The sequence below is a fragment of the Spermophilus citellus genome (genome assembly GCF_964194105.1).
Source record: "Spermophilus citellus genome assembly, chromosome: 15".
Taxonomy (NCBI): Eukaryota; Metazoa; Chordata; class Mammalia; order Rodentia; family Sciuridae; genus Spermophilus; species Spermophilus citellus.
The window spans coordinates 82629123-82647852 of record NC_138195.1 but is presented as its reverse complement, the minus strand read 5'-3'; the positions used below and the strand labels follow the sequence as shown (position 1 = coordinate 82647852).

The 18730-nt window shown below is 37.2% G+C and overlaps 1 protein-coding gene across 1 annotated transcript in view; it reads right to left on the bottom strand.

Moving 5' to 3' along the window:
- Positions 1–3597: 3597 nt before the first annotated feature.
- The window catches only part of FHIP2A (FHF complex subunit HOOK interacting protein 2A), a 38821-nt gene continuing 23688 nt past the window's right edge, over positions 3598–18730 (bottom strand). Inside the window, exons 9-17 of the mRNA XM_081267963.1 lie at positions 18381–18457; positions 18106–18298; positions 17829–17998; positions 17334–17477; positions 16143–16233; positions 13300–13443; positions 8351–8491; positions 7908–8011; positions 3598–7815 (exon numbers count right to left, since the gene is read on the bottom strand). Coding sequence (XP_081124089.1) covers positions 7710–7815; positions 7908–8011; positions 8351–8491; positions 13300–13443; positions 16143–16233; positions 17334–17477; positions 17829–17998; positions 18106–18298; positions 18381–18457 — 1170 coding nt within the window. The 3' untranslated portion in view covers positions 3598–7709. The remainder of the gene's footprint in view (positions 7816–7907; positions 8012–8350; positions 8492–13299; positions 13444–16142; positions 16234–17333; positions 17478–17828; positions 17999–18105; positions 18299–18380; positions 18458–18730) is intronic.

Below are 18730 nucleotides of genomic sequence, written 5' to 3'. Positions count from 1 at the left end.
CATTGCAAACCCATTACTGAGGGGACACAGATAGAAACAAACTGAAAGGAAGCTCCTTCTTCCCTCCTATTTCTCCTTCTCTGTCTGGAAGCCCCACCATGGACACACCTAGTGGAAACCAGCTACTGAAGGAAAGATTTCGTTTTGAGAATCGCAGCTCAGCAACCACAAAGCAGAGCATAGAAGAGTGAACTTGGAACTGAAGGACAGTACTGTAATCCACAGAACTTGGTGGAGGAGTCCCCTCTACCTTAAAAAGCAAACCTTAAGGAGATAAGGACTTTCTTGAAATTTCCTTCGCTTGCCAGAGTCAGATAGGATTAGGTGTTATGGCTGAGATGTGAGGTGTCTCCCAAAAGCTCAGGTGTGAGACAAAGAGAATTTTCAGAGGTGAAACGATTAGAGTATGACAGGCATAAACTAATCAGTGGATTAATCCACTCATATGGGTTAATGGGGTGGTTACTGTAGGTAGGTAGGGTGTGGCTGGAGGAAGGAGGTCTCTCTCTTTGTTTCCTGGTTGCCAAGTCCTGAGCTTCCTTCCTCCACCACCCCTTTCAGCTATGATGTTCTAACTCACTTCAGGTCCAGAGGTATGGAGTCCGCAGAACAAGGACTGAGACCTCTGAAACGGGGAGTCTAATAAACTTTTCCTCTTCTACCTTGTTCTTGTCAGGTCTTTTGGTCACAGTGACACACACACAAAAAAACTGACTAAAACATTTAGTAGATGTTTGCTGAACACTATGGATGATGTTATTTTGTCTTCGTGACAACAGAATCCATTGGACCTCAGACCTCAGTATTGATGATGATAGTATTCAGTTATGGTGTTCTATGTATTTAGTTAGAAAGTTCCTTCCAAGCAAGATCATTCAGGAAAGTTCTATCAGGAGAGCAGGGCCTACCCTTGTATAAACGGAGTCTCCTCTGGCTGTCAGTGGCTGATAGCTAGAGGTGTTGAGGGCAGCTTAGCTGCTCCTATGGAAAACAAAACAAAACGAAACACTGGTAAGAGGCAGGGAACAGCTCCCATGGTGTTGTGAGAATTTCTGGAGTGTCTGAGACTCCTGTAAGGTCTTTCTAAAACTAACCCAGCACTTGCACCAATCCAGCATCTTTTTAACCAAATAAGGCTGATTTCTGTTTGAAGAAGTTATTGGTAGCTGAGTGATTGATACACAGATTCCTGGAGGGAGGGCCAAAATACAATGACCTAGTATCTTCAGAAAACATAGCAACAGGAAGATGAAAAATGTACAAGATGCAAAGAACCTTGAATAATGCCGTGGGTTTTAAATAGTGTTGATTTTTAAATGTTCAGCCCAGAATTATCTATGTCAAATTAATTATACTTCCTTAGTCTTTTTCTTTCCATTGAAATAAAAATGACAATAAGAGCAACATGGCTCTGCAAGATACATGTCAGATTTTTTTCTTTGAAATACTCAAAATTCAATGAATATCAATTATATTGTATGTTTTGCATGAAAAGTCTCCAACCATTAAGAACTGTGCAAAATCACTTTTATTTCAATGTCAAATTCCAAAGAAAAATGCCCAGAAGTTGCTATGCACATTTGTTTTAACAGGTTTTATTTTTAGGATGCAGTTTGGAACCCAAATTCCAATGAGTCCCATGGGCTCTTCCCAGTCATGTGTTCAGGGAGAGGTTGACTTGAGTCTGTATTACACTGGATTATTTTATGGAAACAAAAGCCTTTATAATGAGGCTTGCTTACTGTCAAGGCGTCTAAGGCACATGGACTACTGTGATAATGTTTATATCCTAAAAATAGGTTTTTCCCTCTCAGCTTCATCTCTGCTGGAGCCCCAAACCAATGCAGCTGAAGAAAAGACTAATAATTTCTAAAATGGAATGGAAATAAAAATCACAGGACATTCAAACAATTTAAGCCGTCAACAAAGATTACAGAAACAGAATGCCCCGCTTGCCATTTGTCAGTAAGAGCAACAGAATAAAGAGATTTAAGCAGAAAAGCACATTTTAAACATGAAAGAAGAATGCTTAAGGAATGGGGTTAGCTTGCTTCCTTGTAGAAATCTCCAGTTTGTGGTTCTCTTGGGGAAAAAAAATCTAATCAATTAAAAATGCTATTCCACTTGTGAATAGAATGAGGAATACGTTTCTCCTGTTATTACATAAACGGAACCCATCCTCAGGGCTTTGAAATATAGCTTTACTCAGACTACACTGAATTTGTGTGTCATCTCATCTTTCTGCATTATAGTAAAATTGATTTTATGATTCCTTTCTCAAAAATTACAGTCTTGAGATGCTTTGGCTTGTCTTCCCTGATCTCACAGGCTGGGCATGTCATTTGTTCCTTTCTTCTGAACTGTATGTAGCTCTTTGGTACATGGCCAAATCCTGGTTAGAGTTCTCAACCCTAGAAAGAGTGGTCTTTTTGGTAAAGCCAGGATACGTTGTTGGCTGATTTGGACTCTCTAAACTCAGCATCATTCCTGAAACCTTTCGCCCATCACTGGAATGGAATAGTTAGTGAAAAATTAATAATGTGATCACCATGCAAATGATGCACATGGCAACGTGGATACTAGTAACTAACGCTCATCCTCACCTCCTGATATGGCAGCTAAGAGGCCCACAGTAGTATTCAGATTCCTGGCAGTGTGCTGGTGGGTTCTATGTTCATCTAACAATTTGATTACTCAATCAAGAGAATACTTTACTGCCTTTTTCTTTTTAAAGAGACTGCCTGTCTGTCCCTTGATATACTGCCTAGTCTAAGTAGAAGGAAGAACAAGGTCATGTGTTGGCTTTTCATCACTGTGACCAAAATTCCTGACAAGAACAACTTGGAGGAAAAGTTTATTTTGCTTGTGGTTTTTCAGTTCACGATTGGCTGACTCCACGGCTCTGAGCCTGAGGTGAGGCAGAACATCATGGTGGAAGAGGGAGGCAGAGGAAAGCTGCTCAGGACACGGCAGCCCCGAAGCAAGAGAGAGAGAACAAGGTGCCAGGGACAAGATCTAATCCCCAAAGGCACCCTCCCAGCGACCTACTTCCTTCAACCATCTGCCTACAGTTACCATTGAGTATAATCCATAGGATGGATTCATCACTGATGAGATAGAGTGCTTGCCAAGCATGCACAAGGCTCTGAGATTGATCCCCAGCACTGCTTATATATTAATTTATAAAGTATAAATCAATGAATTAATATATATTAATATAATATCCAATCAGGACCTAGGACTCAGATCTTCCCTTTTAGATAATATGCAACAGACTGACCCCTGGTGCTTACACCACCAGCATACTATTTCTCTGACGTCCACCACATATGTGCACTGGATTTGTGTGAACACATTGAACTGCCACCAGGACTGTGACTTCTTGGGGGCTGAGATGGCTTCCATTTGTTCCCCCAACACCTTAAATAACTGGTTCATAAAAAGTTCTCAATAAATATTTGTTGAATAAACACAATTATTATTTTATTTTTAGATGAAATATATGTATAATTTCTGGTATGTGTTAAGAAATAACATTTTTAGAAATGAAACATTTCGAATTGCATGACGCTCAAACTATAATGGTAGTGAGTGTAGAGGAAGCAGGCATAGGTAGATCTCCCTGAGGTGGCAAGAGGGACCTTATCAAGTAAGGTTAGAACCCAGTCTCCCACAAGGCAGCCCACAGGCAACACCTTCCTTTGTTAAGACCAACTAAAACATTCTGTTTCTTTTGTGCATGACTTCAGCATCAGCATCAAACTGGCATGAAGTGTTTCTGCTCATTTTGATTTTGGGGAGAAGAGGTATAGCTCTTACTCCAGCAAAACTTCAACAATTGTGTGAATTCTTTCAATTCCCTTGGGATCACTAGTTTTTCTAGATAAAACACTGGAAGATATTTAACAGCAATTTGAACCAGGTTTTAGACTGGGAATTCAGTTATGCATTCCAAAAAAGCAATTTTCTTTTGAAGTAGCTCAGGGCAAAGAGGGTATTTTCAACTTTGGGGTACCTAAACTCGGCCTCCTTCATCCTTTCAATCTAGTGTCCTTTATTTTCTTCTAAGACTATTTTGAATAACACTAGCTGAAAAGGGTCACTGGTGGTTGAGATTAATAAGTGGCTGTTTTTCTTTCTGGTTATGTCAAGTGTTACATGTTTTCTTCAGTTTCCATTTAAGGGACTTGGGCACATACTCAAGCGAATAGAGTAAGTCTAGAGTCTGTTTCAAACGTCAGCTAAAAAGAAAGGTTCCAACATGTGTTGGAAAATGTTAAGAAATAATGCTTAGAACTAGTTGTTTTTCCTTCCTTTAGGGGAGTGATTATTAAGGAGGCCACTGGAGGACATATATGAGATTTACCCAGGGAAATTGTTAGGCTAGACAGACCTCCTCCATAAATATTTACGTATTTCTTTTTTTTCTCTCCCTAGAATCAATACTGCAGTGATCCATTGATTGGTGTGGACTGTCTCTTTATCAAGGGTGAAGTTAAGAACCATTGCTTAAGACTTATCAGTAGATAAAGCATTTCTGATTTGAATTCTACAAAAATGTAAGACAATATTTTGTTTTAAGTTACAGTATTTATTCTTTTTTTTTAATTATCCCTCTTAGTCCTGCATGCATTGTTAGCACAAAAAGTTGAACTTGATTGCAACCTCCTTTGAAGAGAGGGTAGGTACACAATTGCCATCTGAATAGCTTTTCCCTAGATGGCCCACGAAGTCCAGACCTTGATAACACTGTCAGTAACCTACACAACGTTCATAGAAAAATTTACTAAATATCCTCTGTTTAATGTAAACAAGGCAGGAGGCCAACAGAGTATTACAGTAACACTATTTTACAGGGCCCAGAAGTATGATTATCATGTTTTAACATACCAAGTGTCACAATGACATGCATATTTTGACATATTGTACAACCCAAAGTGTAATTACAATTTGTGGTTTTAGCACTTCACTGTAACTTCTTCTGTCAATACCTAAGAACTTCATAATTAAATGTTGAATTGTATAGTAATACAATAATTTATGAAATGCTACCATGAATTTATGAAGAAATTCCATAATTTGTGCCCCGTAAAATTAAGTGTAACAATCTTTACACTAGCAACAGTGTAAGCAAGCTAAGGATTTTGGTCCTCACATATATATATATACACACACACACACACACACACACATATACACACACATATATATATACACATGTACAACACAATAATGTACAATTAAACCAAAAAGCTATGAATCCACTCACAGCTTCCATATTGCACAAACAGATGCGTTATGAGAACATTAATGGGTTATGTGAGTTCTACCATGAAATTGGCTAAGACAAATCTGAGTTCTATCAAGTAAAGAATGTGGCTCATTAACAAAAATAAACCCAATGACTATACTGTTAGAATGTTAAAAAAAAAAAAAAGTGCCTACCTATTTATACAAATGTGAAGCAGGGCTAAAATGCAGTTTGGAACTTGGCTATGGCAATCAATGTTAGAGGTGGCACTTTCTACACAACACAGTGCATTTTAGTCATTGTTGTGGCAAGTACTGAATAACTGAAGTATTCAGCTTCTGAGAAACAGTGAGGAAAAGATTAGTGTTGTACTATGTTAACAAATTCAACTCACTGTGATAACTTGTGCTGACTCTAGGTCTGAACTAAATATGAGAAAAAGAAAAGAAAGAAGAAAACTAAAACTTAAGCCTTAACTGAGCACAAATAAAAGTCATTATAACTTAGGAAAATTACATTTTCAGAAGCAGCATACGTATATCAAATATAAGAATTAAAGCTTTTCTGAGCTTGGTTCATGAATTAGCTATAAGGTCCCTCTGTGAAATCAAGGATAAGAACATATTTGGTTTGAGACATAATATCATCGCTACTACACCTATTAAACACTACAAAAACATTAAGAAATATCTAATATCTCTTAATGCCTTGTTTTAAATACATCTGTAGATTGTAACTACCACCTATAGTGGAGACGTTGAAGTGTTCCTTGAGTAAACTACAATAAATATAGCAAACTGAATGTTTTCCTATCACTCAAAATCGCTGGAAGAAAATCCTGCATGAAGTAACTCTCTCACTTTTTTTGCTTCACTGTTTTACTTAATGCATTTCTTATAAGCTAAGAAAGATTTGCATCAAATTAGAGATAAAGTCTTCTTGTTTTAACAATGGTGCACATTGTAAAGCTGAGACTATTCATGATATAGTTTTTTTTCTTAATAGTAAAAACTAATTATAAAGTAAATCAGAAATAGTAATACAACAAAGTAAGCAGATAAGTGTAAAACATGCTTCTAAGCACATGGCCACATGATGTGTATATGCAAACATGCTACATAAAAGGGCTTCTCAGGAGAGTAGAGACACGTCTCTCCAGCTGGAACGTGACAGTCTCTTCTCCAAATATTAGTGAATGGAAAGATGCAGAGGAAAGTGCTGCTGCTTAATATTTCAACTTAAAAAAAAAAAAAGCTTAAAAGTGACAACTGAGGGATAAGTATCATTTAAAGACAGAAAAGAAAGACATAGCAAACAAGTTGTGCAGCCCACTTGGCATGCTGTGCACAGCGCAGCTTGGCTAAACTTGTCACCCCATGTGTGCCCACTCCCGGACACCCCGAATTCCCACAATCCTTTAACATGTAAACAGGACATTCAAAAGACTGTTTTGTTTAATCTCTTTAGAATCATTGCAGACTAGCAAAAAAAAACCCAACAAAATGAAAAAAATGTAAACAGTAAGAGGCCATTGGCATTCTGATTGCTAAGAGTTATCAGTTGGTTCCCCACCTGGACATGCTTCGATAACAAAAACAAATTATAAAGCAATTTCATCAGCAATTTTCAGAAAGGGAGGGAAAAAAGCTTCTCAACCCAGTATGTGTTAATTTAATTGGGTTAAAAAATATCATTTTAGCAAATGCTACCAATGATGAGCATAAATTCGATGTTGCTGCAAAAAATGACAATTTAAATCAACTGGGACCCAGACATGGAAATCAACCACTAACATGGCTATGTGCACAGAGGAGTAAAAGAACATTTCTTTAAAAATATATATATTATATTAATCAAGAATTTATCATATTAAATTGTTATTCTTAGAAAAGCTGAAGAAAGTTAATGTTGCTCTACACATTTTTATCTCCTATAATTAACTCAATTCCTTTGTTGGTTCCTGAATTATATATATTTTTTCTCATTTACAGTTTTTTAAATATTTTTGTTTGATAAGAATCTTACCCTTAAAAAGTTATAAAATTAGTAATTTTTTTGCTGCTTATTAATCCAAAAGAATATAAGCATTTGAGTCCCAGAGAATGTAAATGCCTTGCTGCCTAAAAGGATATTAAAAAAACAGAAGTATCATCAAAGTCGTGACATCAGAAATTGTGCAGCTTTCACACAGTTGTTGGAAATGCCTTATTTCCTGCAAGTCCCTCAACTGCTTCCGGGGTTCAACAACGTGCAAATCTATAGAGAGAACCACTGTGATAAATAAAGCAACAAAAACAGGTTGCCGCATTTTATTGCGTGTTCACTCAATGGTTCTTAACGGTTCTGTGCAGTTTACTTCCTTTAAAAAGGCTTTCGTCCTCTCTCGGCTGGGTGGAACTGTCTTTTCTGATGGACTGTACACAATCGTCCGGATCCCTAGTGACTTGAAAGACGTCAGTCATGGTGTGGAGGAAGTGTGGTATTTCACAAATGCGATGGCCGCCAGCTCCTTACAGAACTCTTCTAACACAATCACACCCTCTAGCAACGTGATGTGGTCGATACTAGAGAAAAAACAGAGGACAGATTGACTATCAACAGATCTTTACATTGGGCGAAATATTTGGATCACTGAGCACATAAAATTTGGACTTACATAGGACCTTCAGGTTCCAAACCAAGCAACCGCTTTCTGACTAACAGCAGCTTGGGGGTGAAGTCTTGAATACGCTGAATTCGAACCATAAGGTCACCAACAACCTGCAGCAGAGATAGGGAGCTCAGCTCCTGAAATCAACTACATAAGAGTTCTTGGATAAAATCCTCTCTCCCTGTCACCAAATAGAGAACCCCAATTTTCACTACTCTGTAACCATCTTTGACCAAGGACTCATATCTGTTCTTTAAAATATTAAAATTATATGTATTGTTTAAGCAAATAAATTTGTCTCCCACTCCCACATTTTGTAATAGTTCAGAATGTATGATAATTGCTTTAAAACAATAGATACACAATACTCTTCACTGGGTGTCACTAACTACATACAGTGATATGAAAAGGTTCAGCCATGCCAGAGAACATAAGAGAGTGAGACTCACCCTGACGATGACAGAGAAGAGGGATCGACAGCCAGAGGCCAGGTTCACATAGGGGTCCAAAAGGTACTCATGTGTATGTGGATGAGGGAAGAGGGAAAGTCTGGACAACACTGAGGTCACCTGTAAATTCACATCGTATGGCTGTGCAGAAGGACAGAAAGACAGCAAGAGTAATGTACAACATACACACTCTATGTACCTAATTTACCACTTGGATTTGTCTTTCTGAGAAAGAAAAATCCATCCTCCACATGTTGTTCTTCAATGAAAATATCTATAACCAAACTACCTCTGACCATTTTCATCAAAGCACATATAGCACAGTCCTAAAACTTAAAAAACAAAAAATAGGAAGCGTGCATACAGACAAAGTTCAAGAGGGCATCAAACCCACCAGTGTGTCATATATAATATTAATTACAAACCACAGAGGACATATTAAGTCCAAGATCAAAGAAGAGAAGGTATTCATCTTTTTTTTTTTTTTAAAGAAAGAGTGAGAGAGGAGAGAGAGAGAGAGAGAGAGAGAGAGAGAGAGAGAGAGAGAGAGAGAGAGAGAGAATTTTTAATATTTATTTCTTAGTTCTCGGCAGACACAACATCTTTGTTGGTATGTGGTGCTGAGGATCGAACCCGGGCCGCAGGCATGCCAGGCGAGCGCGCTACCGCTTGAGCCACATCCCCAGCCCGGTATTCATCTTCTTAGATAGCGTTACATTATTCCAGAAATTATATTCCCCACCTCAGATTATCCAATGATTGCCAATTACCAAAAGCACATGTACAATAAGATAAAGTCCAATCACAGAGCCTTATCAACAGAATAGAAGTGGATGGGATAGAAATGGCTGCTACTCTATAACTCCAGGTCCTGAGGAGATTCAAAATGGCGCCTGCAGACAAGGAGCAGCTTAGCGACTACATGAAATCCGCTCTCCCTGCAATTGTACACCTATCCAGTACAGTTCCTCAGACATACTGTGTACATAATACAAAACTTTACTTGAATTCTGGTTGTTAATTTCCATTTATTCTTCATAGAAGCCAGCCTGAAAGTACTTTACAGTGTGTCAACATCAGAGCAAAAGATCTACTAGACAAAACAAGTCCTTATTATTTGCTTAGAACTTTCAAAAGAAACCTCTTGACCCTTCCAGTTTTCTTTTTCCAAGGAGCCAAATGAAACCAATTGGCTGAAACAAAATTGAGCTGGATGAGAACCTAGGTGAGTGAAACAGAGATGGCATTTCAGGGAAGGGAAGGGTGATTTAGGACCAAGTTTAACATTAGCAGTGGGAACTGGAAGCTTTATTCTCATCCTCTGAGCAGCCTTTAAACCCTGGATCATAATGAATATCAATTAGAAGTGAATCTCTGACATTCATAGGAGAATCTTAGACATTATACTGAATATCTTTTGTTTTATGGGCAAAATCTCAACTCGTAGGCCTGAAGTCCAATCTTAGTCTTTCTTACTATAAAACTCTTGAATGTGGATGTTTTTAAAGAAGAAAAATTATCCAAGTCACTCTTTTTCAAAAATGTAGCCTTAAGCAAGAAAAATGAAAGGAAATTTGTATTTACAATAGAGTCTAAGAGTTTATTCTACTTGATAATATTTGTGATACAATAGTTTTCTTCAAGACTCAATAAACAATTAAATTGTATTTTAGGTAAAAAGAAATGATTTATAAAAATAAATTTTAAAAAATGCATTTGATAAAAAGTAGGGACAAAATAATTTAAAATATAACAAGTCCAGAATTGTACATTCTTCATTTCAGGTTGTTAAGATTTTTGTATCTCTAAAGCCTGCCGCTTGTAGGTGCCACCATTATTTGTCTTTAAATAAGGCTATTTTATGATCTAGATTTTGTAATTTCTCTGTATGGTACTACTTTGGTTTGAAACTTTATTTGAACAAAAATCTAGGTCTTGAATTCTTTAAGAATTTTAAGGCTGATGCTGATTCTTTCCTTCTTCTTTTTTGCAGTGCTTGGGATCAAACTCAGGGCTTTGCGCAGGGAAGGTAAGCAAGAAGCACTCTCCCACTGAGCTATACCCCAGCCCCAGCCCAGATTATTTCTTTTCTTGTTTTTTTTTTTTTTTTTTTTTTGAACCCACAGGTGCTTAACTACTGAGTCATATCCCCAGCCCTTTTTGTATTTTTTATTTAGGGACAGTGTCTCACTGAGTTGTTTAGGGTCTTGCTAAATTGCTGAGGCTGGGTTTGAACTCATGGTCCTTCTGCCTCAACCACCCGAGCAGCTGGGATTATAGGTGTGTGCCACTGTGCCTGGCCCAGACTATTTCTTAATGATGTCAAAATAAAATTATTTTCAGCAAAATAGAATTATCTCACTATATTCTGAATTGGTCTCTTCTTTGTATTGGTAATAACCTTAAAACAAGTTGATATTTGGGGGGCTGTTAGTAGTGTTTAGATCTATTATTTAGGATCCCTTTATTTTGTGCTTTATACAGTATTCACCTGAAAGGAAAGTTAATCAGATTCTCTGATATGTCAAAAGGACTTGGTCCATTTTTTTTAACTGAACTCACACTGATTATAAAATCTGAATTTTGGGACGATAATCTTTGACTTGAAAGCAGTTTGCCAGGTGCTGTGGTGAATGAGTATAATTCTAGCAACTAGGAAGGTTGAGGCAAAAGGATCACAAGTTCAAGGTCGGCCTTAGTAATCTAACAAGACCCTGTCTCAAAATAAAAAATAAAAAGGACTGGAAATAGAACTCAGCAGTAAAGTGCACCAAGGTTCAATCCCTAGCACCAAAAAAAAAAAAAAAAAAAAAAAAGGAAAAGCACACTGCTGTCACCAGCAGTCAACCCTCTACTAAAGGATAAATATGCAGATAGTCAAAACAAGATGGAAACTATTTTTAAAAATCTCAATTGATAATTCTCTAAAATTTCTAAATATACCTGTTTTAAACAACAATTTATATTTTAGAAGTCTTTTAAATTGCTTATTTCATTTAATTCTTACAAGCAAATTTGAGTAGGAAATTAGGTCAAGTAGCATCAATCTCACTGTAACAGTATGGAATGGGACAAATGACCAAGTTCCCCACCTAAGCTCACACTCTTCATTCTTGGAGCAGGACAGGACTTGGCTTCCTTATTTTTCCTGACTTTCTTTACATTATGTTGTGGATTTTGGCATTTTACTATGTTTTTAAAATCACCACAGCTAAAAACAATACTACGTGTGACAACACAACAGTGTCTGTGAACACTGGATTCTTTAACTTCTCAGCTCCACACTAGGACACACTGGTGCTTTACTAACTATCCACACTGAATGTTTAACCAGCTTCATTACCTTGGCCTTGCTGGGGATTCACCCTATGAAAATGCAAGCACATATCATTCTCAGAAAAAAATATTTAGAAGAGAAAGAAAATGAAATGAAACTAAATACACTGAGCACCCTGGACTCACACACTTGTCTTTGAGATCATATTGCCCAGGTTCTTACCAAAAATGCTTGCAAAATCAAGGTGCTAAAGGTCAGGCTGGGCTTCAGAGCTTACTAGCTCTAAGTTATATAAAACAGGGACTCCTCATTTATAAAATAACACTGGAACTCTGTCTTGCTATGCTCTGCGGGGAGCTCTAAGCCTTCGGACATTCTCTCCAGGGACGACTTCTGTGTCACTCTCCAACCAGAGGAAGAACACCCAAGTGTGATGACCACTTGGGGGATTTTTCAATTCAAGCCACAAACAACTATTTAAAATTTAGATTCCTTTTTTAGTGCTTTTGGTCAAAATATCCAAAGATCACTAACTCCATGCTGATTGTTAATATCTCTTGCTTGTTAGCTTGATCAGATTCAAACTAATCCTGGCAAATTAGAGCAAAACAACAATCAAGTGATGAATTCCGGCCACCCAGGAGATTTACACAGCTGCAACACCAGACCACACTCAGGAACGCCAGATCTGCAGACTCGGGCTGTCTGGCTTCAACAGCAAAATGCTAGAAATAGCCCACATGCTATTAAGTAGTTAAAACAAGGACCTGGTCTCTTTATTGGTAACTGCCGGAAGCAGGCATGATTGAAGATGCTAACCTAGTGAAATACTTCTTAAATTATAATTCTTCCTACTTTCTGGTCACTAAAGGAAGTCTGCTTGTGGAATAAACTTCCTTTGTAACTCCTGACGCTCTCACAAGTATTTAACTCTAATGCCAAAAGAGCAAGCACTTTGATATATAAATTTAAAGTTAGTTCTAAATTGGTTAACTCAGCTTCTATATTGAGGCATGTGCCAGCTGCTTTATTTCAAGTGCATCTCAATCTCGGTGTGCAAAACTCTATTGTCACTGTTTGTCAGAGAGGGAGGAGGGAATTCATTTCTCATGACAGTTGCAAGATATTGGCTGATGGCGATCTCCATCCACTTTTTGAGCAATTTAGTAAATTAACCTTTTTTATTTCTCTTCTCCCTTATGAAAATGAGCATCATAAATTCATAAAGACCCAGGCTACTCCCTTCATAAATTCTCTGTCTGAAGACACAAGTTCATTATCGCACTGAGATCAGAGTGTTCAAGATTCTATTGAAATGACATATGGGGTCTTCTGAACCAAGCTTGACAAGTTTTACTCTCTATTTTTACTCACTGACTGTAACACCTAAAATGCTAAGTTACTCAGAAAGGAAGTCACCACAACATGAGGAGTAAGATACACAATTCTGTGGTGTCTAGTAGGCCAAGTGATGGCCACTAGGCCTTTAGCATACTCAATGCATCAGAAATTCGCCAGCTCTTGGCAACTAATCCACATGCAAAAGTCATCTAGTAGAAAAACTAAGAAAACAACAGAAGTACTTAACAGAAAAATCTAAACAAGGATTGAGATTGTACCATGGTAAATGCTAACAAAATAATACAAAGATTAGTATTTTAAAATGCATTACCTGGTCAAGAATTCGGCCCATTCTGTCAAATAAAACTTTCAAAAAATGACCTTCAAAAAAAGCTGCTTCTAAATTGCACTTTTCCAATGCTTTTGGAGACCCAGGCCACTCCCATCTTAAGCAGATAGCACAGTAGTCCCGGAACTAGGGGGGAAAGCATTTGGATCATTAAAGAACTAACAAAAACCACATTGACATAGAATATAAGTGACTTCCTCAAGTAGGCATATAAAGAAGCATCTGAATGTGTGAGGTACCCTAGGGGAGGAGGCAGTTAGGGGGCAGGTGACACCCAACAAGGAGGGGCACAAGGAGGACTCTCACCTGCGGTCACCAGTATACGCTGGTGGGAAAGGCAGGTTTAACATGGAGAAGATACTTCCTTTAATAACCGTGCTTTTGCTCTTTCTTTAAAGCATTTAATCATTAGTTATTTTCATGTCAGATTTGAGCACTTTTTATTTAATTATTTATTTTTTAGTGCACCACAGAGGTACATAATAGTGGGATTCATTTTGACATACTCCAAAATGCATATAACAGTTTTCTTCATTTAATTCTCAGTACTACCTCCTCCCCTTCCTTCCTCCTCCCCCGCACCCCTCTTCTCTACTCTATTGGAATTCCTTCAATTTATTTATTTTTTAATTGGTGTATTATACTTATATAACTATAATTATGCTGCAGAAGCCCTAAGAAGGTTAATGTTTTAAATAGGAGGGGCTAAACAAGTTCTGCAAAGTTGCAGATACAAGATCAATATATAAAATCAGTTGTTTTCTATACACTAGCATGAAAAATCAGAAAAAAATTCACAAAACTATTTCACTTATGATAGCATTGAAAATAATGAAATGCTTAGGAATGAATTTAACAAAGGAAGTACATGACTTGTATACTGAAAACTAGGGCATACTGTGGAAGAATCTTGGCCATCCCGTGCTCCTGAATGGGAAGACTCAATATTGTTGAGATGGCTCTGCTCCCCAAATACATCTATAGATTCGGTACAATCCTTATAAAATTCCAACAGTGCCCCCCCCCCATTTTTTTCTTTTTAGAAATGGACAAAGTAATTCTAAAATTCATTTGGAAGTACAAGGAACTACAAGTAGCTAAGTTGGAGGACTCATACTTCTTAATTTCATATTGAATAATCAGACAATAATCAAGACAGTCCTGGAATAGGGACAGAAACATAGACCAGTAGAACAAAATGGAGTCTTGAAATGAACCTTATGTTTATGGCCAATACATGGGAACGAACTTTTCAACAAAGGGCACTAAGACAACTGGATATCTACCCCACCCCACACTCTATACAATAATTAACTAAAAATAGATTAAAGACCTAAAAAGAGCTGGGGGCACGTGGTGCAGTTCTGTGATTCCAGAGACTCGGTGGCTGAAGCAGGAGGATCACAAGTTTGAGGACAGCATAGGCAACTCAGTGAGACCCTGTCTCAAAAAGGACTGGGAGTAGAGCTCAGTGGTAGAGCGCCCCTGCATTTAATCCCCAGACTAAACAAAAACAAAAACAGCCAGGCACAGTGGTGCACACCTGTAACATCAGAGGCTTGGAAGGCTGAGGCAGGAGGATCATGAGTTCAAAGGCAAACTCAGTGACAGTGAGGCACTAAGCAACTCAGTGAGATCCTGTCTCTAAATAAAATACGGAAAAGGGTGGGACATGTGGCTCAATGGCTGAGTGTCCCTGAGATCAATCCCTGTACAAAAAAAACAAAAAACAAAAACACCTAACTGTACATGCACAAGCTAAAACTATAAACTCTTAAAAATTTGCATAAAAATATGATTTTAGACTAGATGATGATTTGTAGGCATGAATATTCAATAGAATATTTGAAGCCACAAAACAAAGTACTGATGCATGCTATGACATGAATGAATATTAAAAACATCATGCTAAATAAAAGAAGCCAGACATAAAAGGCTACATAGAGGGGGCTGGGGTTGTGGCTCAGTGGCAGAGCGCTTGCCTCGCATATGTAAGACACTGGGTTTGATCTTCAGCACCACATAAAATAAATAAATAAATAAACAAAATAAAGATTAAAAAAAAAAATTTTTTTTAAAAGGCTACATATAGTACGATCCCATTGATAGGAGATAGCAGAAGAGGCAAAGCCACAGAAACAGAAAGCAGACTGGTGGCCCAGGGGGTAGGCCTGGGAGGAGGAGTGGGAAGAGGAAACATGAAAGGGACTGCTTAACTCAGTCAGGTGAGTGACAAAAATGTTCTGAAGTGAGTTAATGATGATAGTGCACAACACTGTGAATGTACTAAAAGTCATTGAATTGTATGACATTGTTAAAATGGTGAATTTTATCTTAATATATATTTGTTAAAGGAGTGGTATTTGTTTTTTACATTTTTCAATGTAAAATGCTATAGAAAGGAAATCAGAATGAGAGAAGACCATTTAATAATTAAGAGTAAATCTTGGAGAAAGCAGCTTCAGAAAGGTAGAAGAAAGGAGCGAGGTGGGTAGTGGAGCAACACATGTCAAATACTAGGGGCCGGGAATTGAGGATAACAGCCCGAGAGTTGGGCACCAGGGTGGGGGGTGGGCAGAATTATCATGCTATCATGTGTAGGATCAATAGGGGAAATGGATCCAGGTGAAATTTAACTTAAAGAGAAACAAACAAAATTAACAGAGCACAGAGAAAACTTGAAATAGAGACCACAGTTAAAAATGCAAAGTAAGGTCACAACTGGACTACTTGATTTGGGGTAATGGCTGTGGGCAACTAGGCAATGTGGCAAGGTATGCAAGTGCACTTAGATCTCATTTCCAAAAATTAACTATGTCACTGACCTGCCTGTGAGCGTCTCGGAGGTAGGTATCATATCCAGTGCCCTCAACATGGTAGGATGATTTTGCTTCATCCGGGACCAGACAGAGAAAACTTGAATGAAAAAGACCATAATTAAAAACAGAAATACTCTCATAATCCAATAGTATTTTCATATCTATTAAAGTATCTAGTAATATCTTAAGTTTATTCAAGCGTTAAAAACAATTGGAGCCAGGTGCAGTGGCACACATCTATGATCCCAGCAGCTCAGGAGGCTGAGGCAGGAGGATTGTGAGTTCAAAGCCAGCCTCAGCAAAAGTGAGGTGCTAAGCAACTCTCTGAGACCCTGCCTCTCAATAAAATACAAAGAATAGGGCTGGGGATGTGGCTCAGTGGTCGAGTGCCCCCAAGTTCAATCCCTGGTACCTAATAACAAACAAAAAAACAAAAGGAAACTTGAAAAATAAAATTATATTTTAAGTCCTTATTATGAATCAGATTTCCAATTCACTGATTAAATATTCTGATTATTTAAAGTTTTATTAACAATGATTAATTCCACTTGAGCTAGAAGTAAGCCTAAAAGGGACTTTTGGTTTTTTTTTTAGATTGCTTCACAATGACAGATTGCCATGGTATCTATTAATCTCAGGAAACTAGCTTTTAAGTAATTGAACTTCAGAAATTTTTATGCACCACAATTTTTCATTTGAGCCACATGCAATTTTTTTTTTTTAACATCAACTGCCATACCCAGGCATATCAGTGACAGCACTAAAAGGACAGGGGAAAGAAAGAAAACTGCCACAGAAAAGGTACTTAAAAAAACTGCAAAATCATGAACTAAAAACAAGGAATATCCTGTTTAACACATGCTTAATAAGTACAGTTTGTCAAATTGGCTATTCTCCAATGTTTTTATAATTGGAAATTACTTAAAATTAAGTCTTTTACATATATAAACCTGGATACTCAAGGATTCAATTAACCACTACTATTTTTAGATTTATTTTTCTATTAAGCAGAGCTGTTCTCTCGGCATCCACAGCTACTCCTAGGCTGTCATGGGCTATATAATAAATTTAAAAAGCTGACATACTATCTGAAGGAGACTGAGTTTTGAATATATTTTAAACAATCTAGGAGCAGAGCTAGTATATATTATAAAAACAAATAAAAGAGATATAAGTCAAATTTATATAGCAACTCACCTATTTACAATTTTATGGACTTCAGTTTTCCCATCATTTCTAGGGTGGTCTGGAGTAGCAGGAGGTGAAGAGTTAAGCCACTCTTGGTTTGATAAAATATTATCTGGTGGAATGTCAGTAAATAATGGATCTTCTTCCAGATCTCTATGTTTAATTTAATGATGCATAAAAAAATTATTATGACATTTTCTAAACCAAAGGGTCTTTGCTATGTTCTGAAAAAAATTACATAATTTTTCTAATATAAAAAATTGAGGAATAATATCTTTTATAAACAAATTACCATTTTATACTAACAATATCAAGACTATGCTAATTTTGTTATGAGGTTTAATGAATGTCTTACAATTTTAAAGGATGGTAGTATCAGGACTTCTGGATTTTAGTTTTAAAACTTGTAAGCTATTAGAGGTACTTTTTAAGCATAGGGAAAGAACTAAGAAAGTTCTGTCTCCAAGGTGAACATTCAACTCACAGAATCAAACACATACTTACACTGCTCCTGCTATTAAGCCATTCTCTACCACGTCTTTATCTTCTGGGCACAAAGGTTTATATTCTGTATAGTTTCTTTCTTCAAGATTTCTTAGGACTAAGTTGTAAAGAATATGTTCATTGGGTTTTTGTAGAAGATGTTCAAACATTCTCAATGTCATGATGCTTATCTGAAACCAAAGTTGATAAAAGCTGACTGAAAAAATATCTTCACACATATATTAAAATCAGTACTTTAAAGAATCCAAGCCCAATACTAAATCATTACACAACTTACCTCATCAGATATGTGATCGCAATGCTCAATTAACCTATGTCTTAAAGGATGTCTGCTAATTTCCGCCAGAGTTTCTGGTTCCCTCTGTTCTCCAAGGATAAAAACCACCATTTCTTGAAGCAATACATCAGAGGTTACTTGCCGAACGATACGATGAAGCAGAGCAGTTGATGTCAGAATACCCATCTCAGAACTGAGCACAACAAACAGGTCATTAGAGGGCAGAAACGACAAACAGTCTTTTTTTTTTTTTTTTAAGATAAGAAGGTACTTACGTTTGCATTAACTGAGGTTCCATAACACCAACGAAAAATCTTTCATGAACAGCTTTGGCAAGAGCAACAGCAGCAGTCTAGAATATAGTATGAGCGTAATTATTTTTTAAGGGAAAGAGATTAATTTGTAATATCAGCAAATCAGTTTGCACTCCCCAAGTTAACATAGAAAGTAAATGCTTGCCTATCAACCAAAAACCTAAATTAGAAGTTAGCTATTTGATTATTCACATTTTTTAATTTCCCAAAATAAGAGGAACAGAATGAAAACATTATCCCAATAACCTTGGGGAAGAAGTTAACATCTTCCCCAAAAGGAGAACCAGAGGTAGACAATGTTGTGAAGTCAG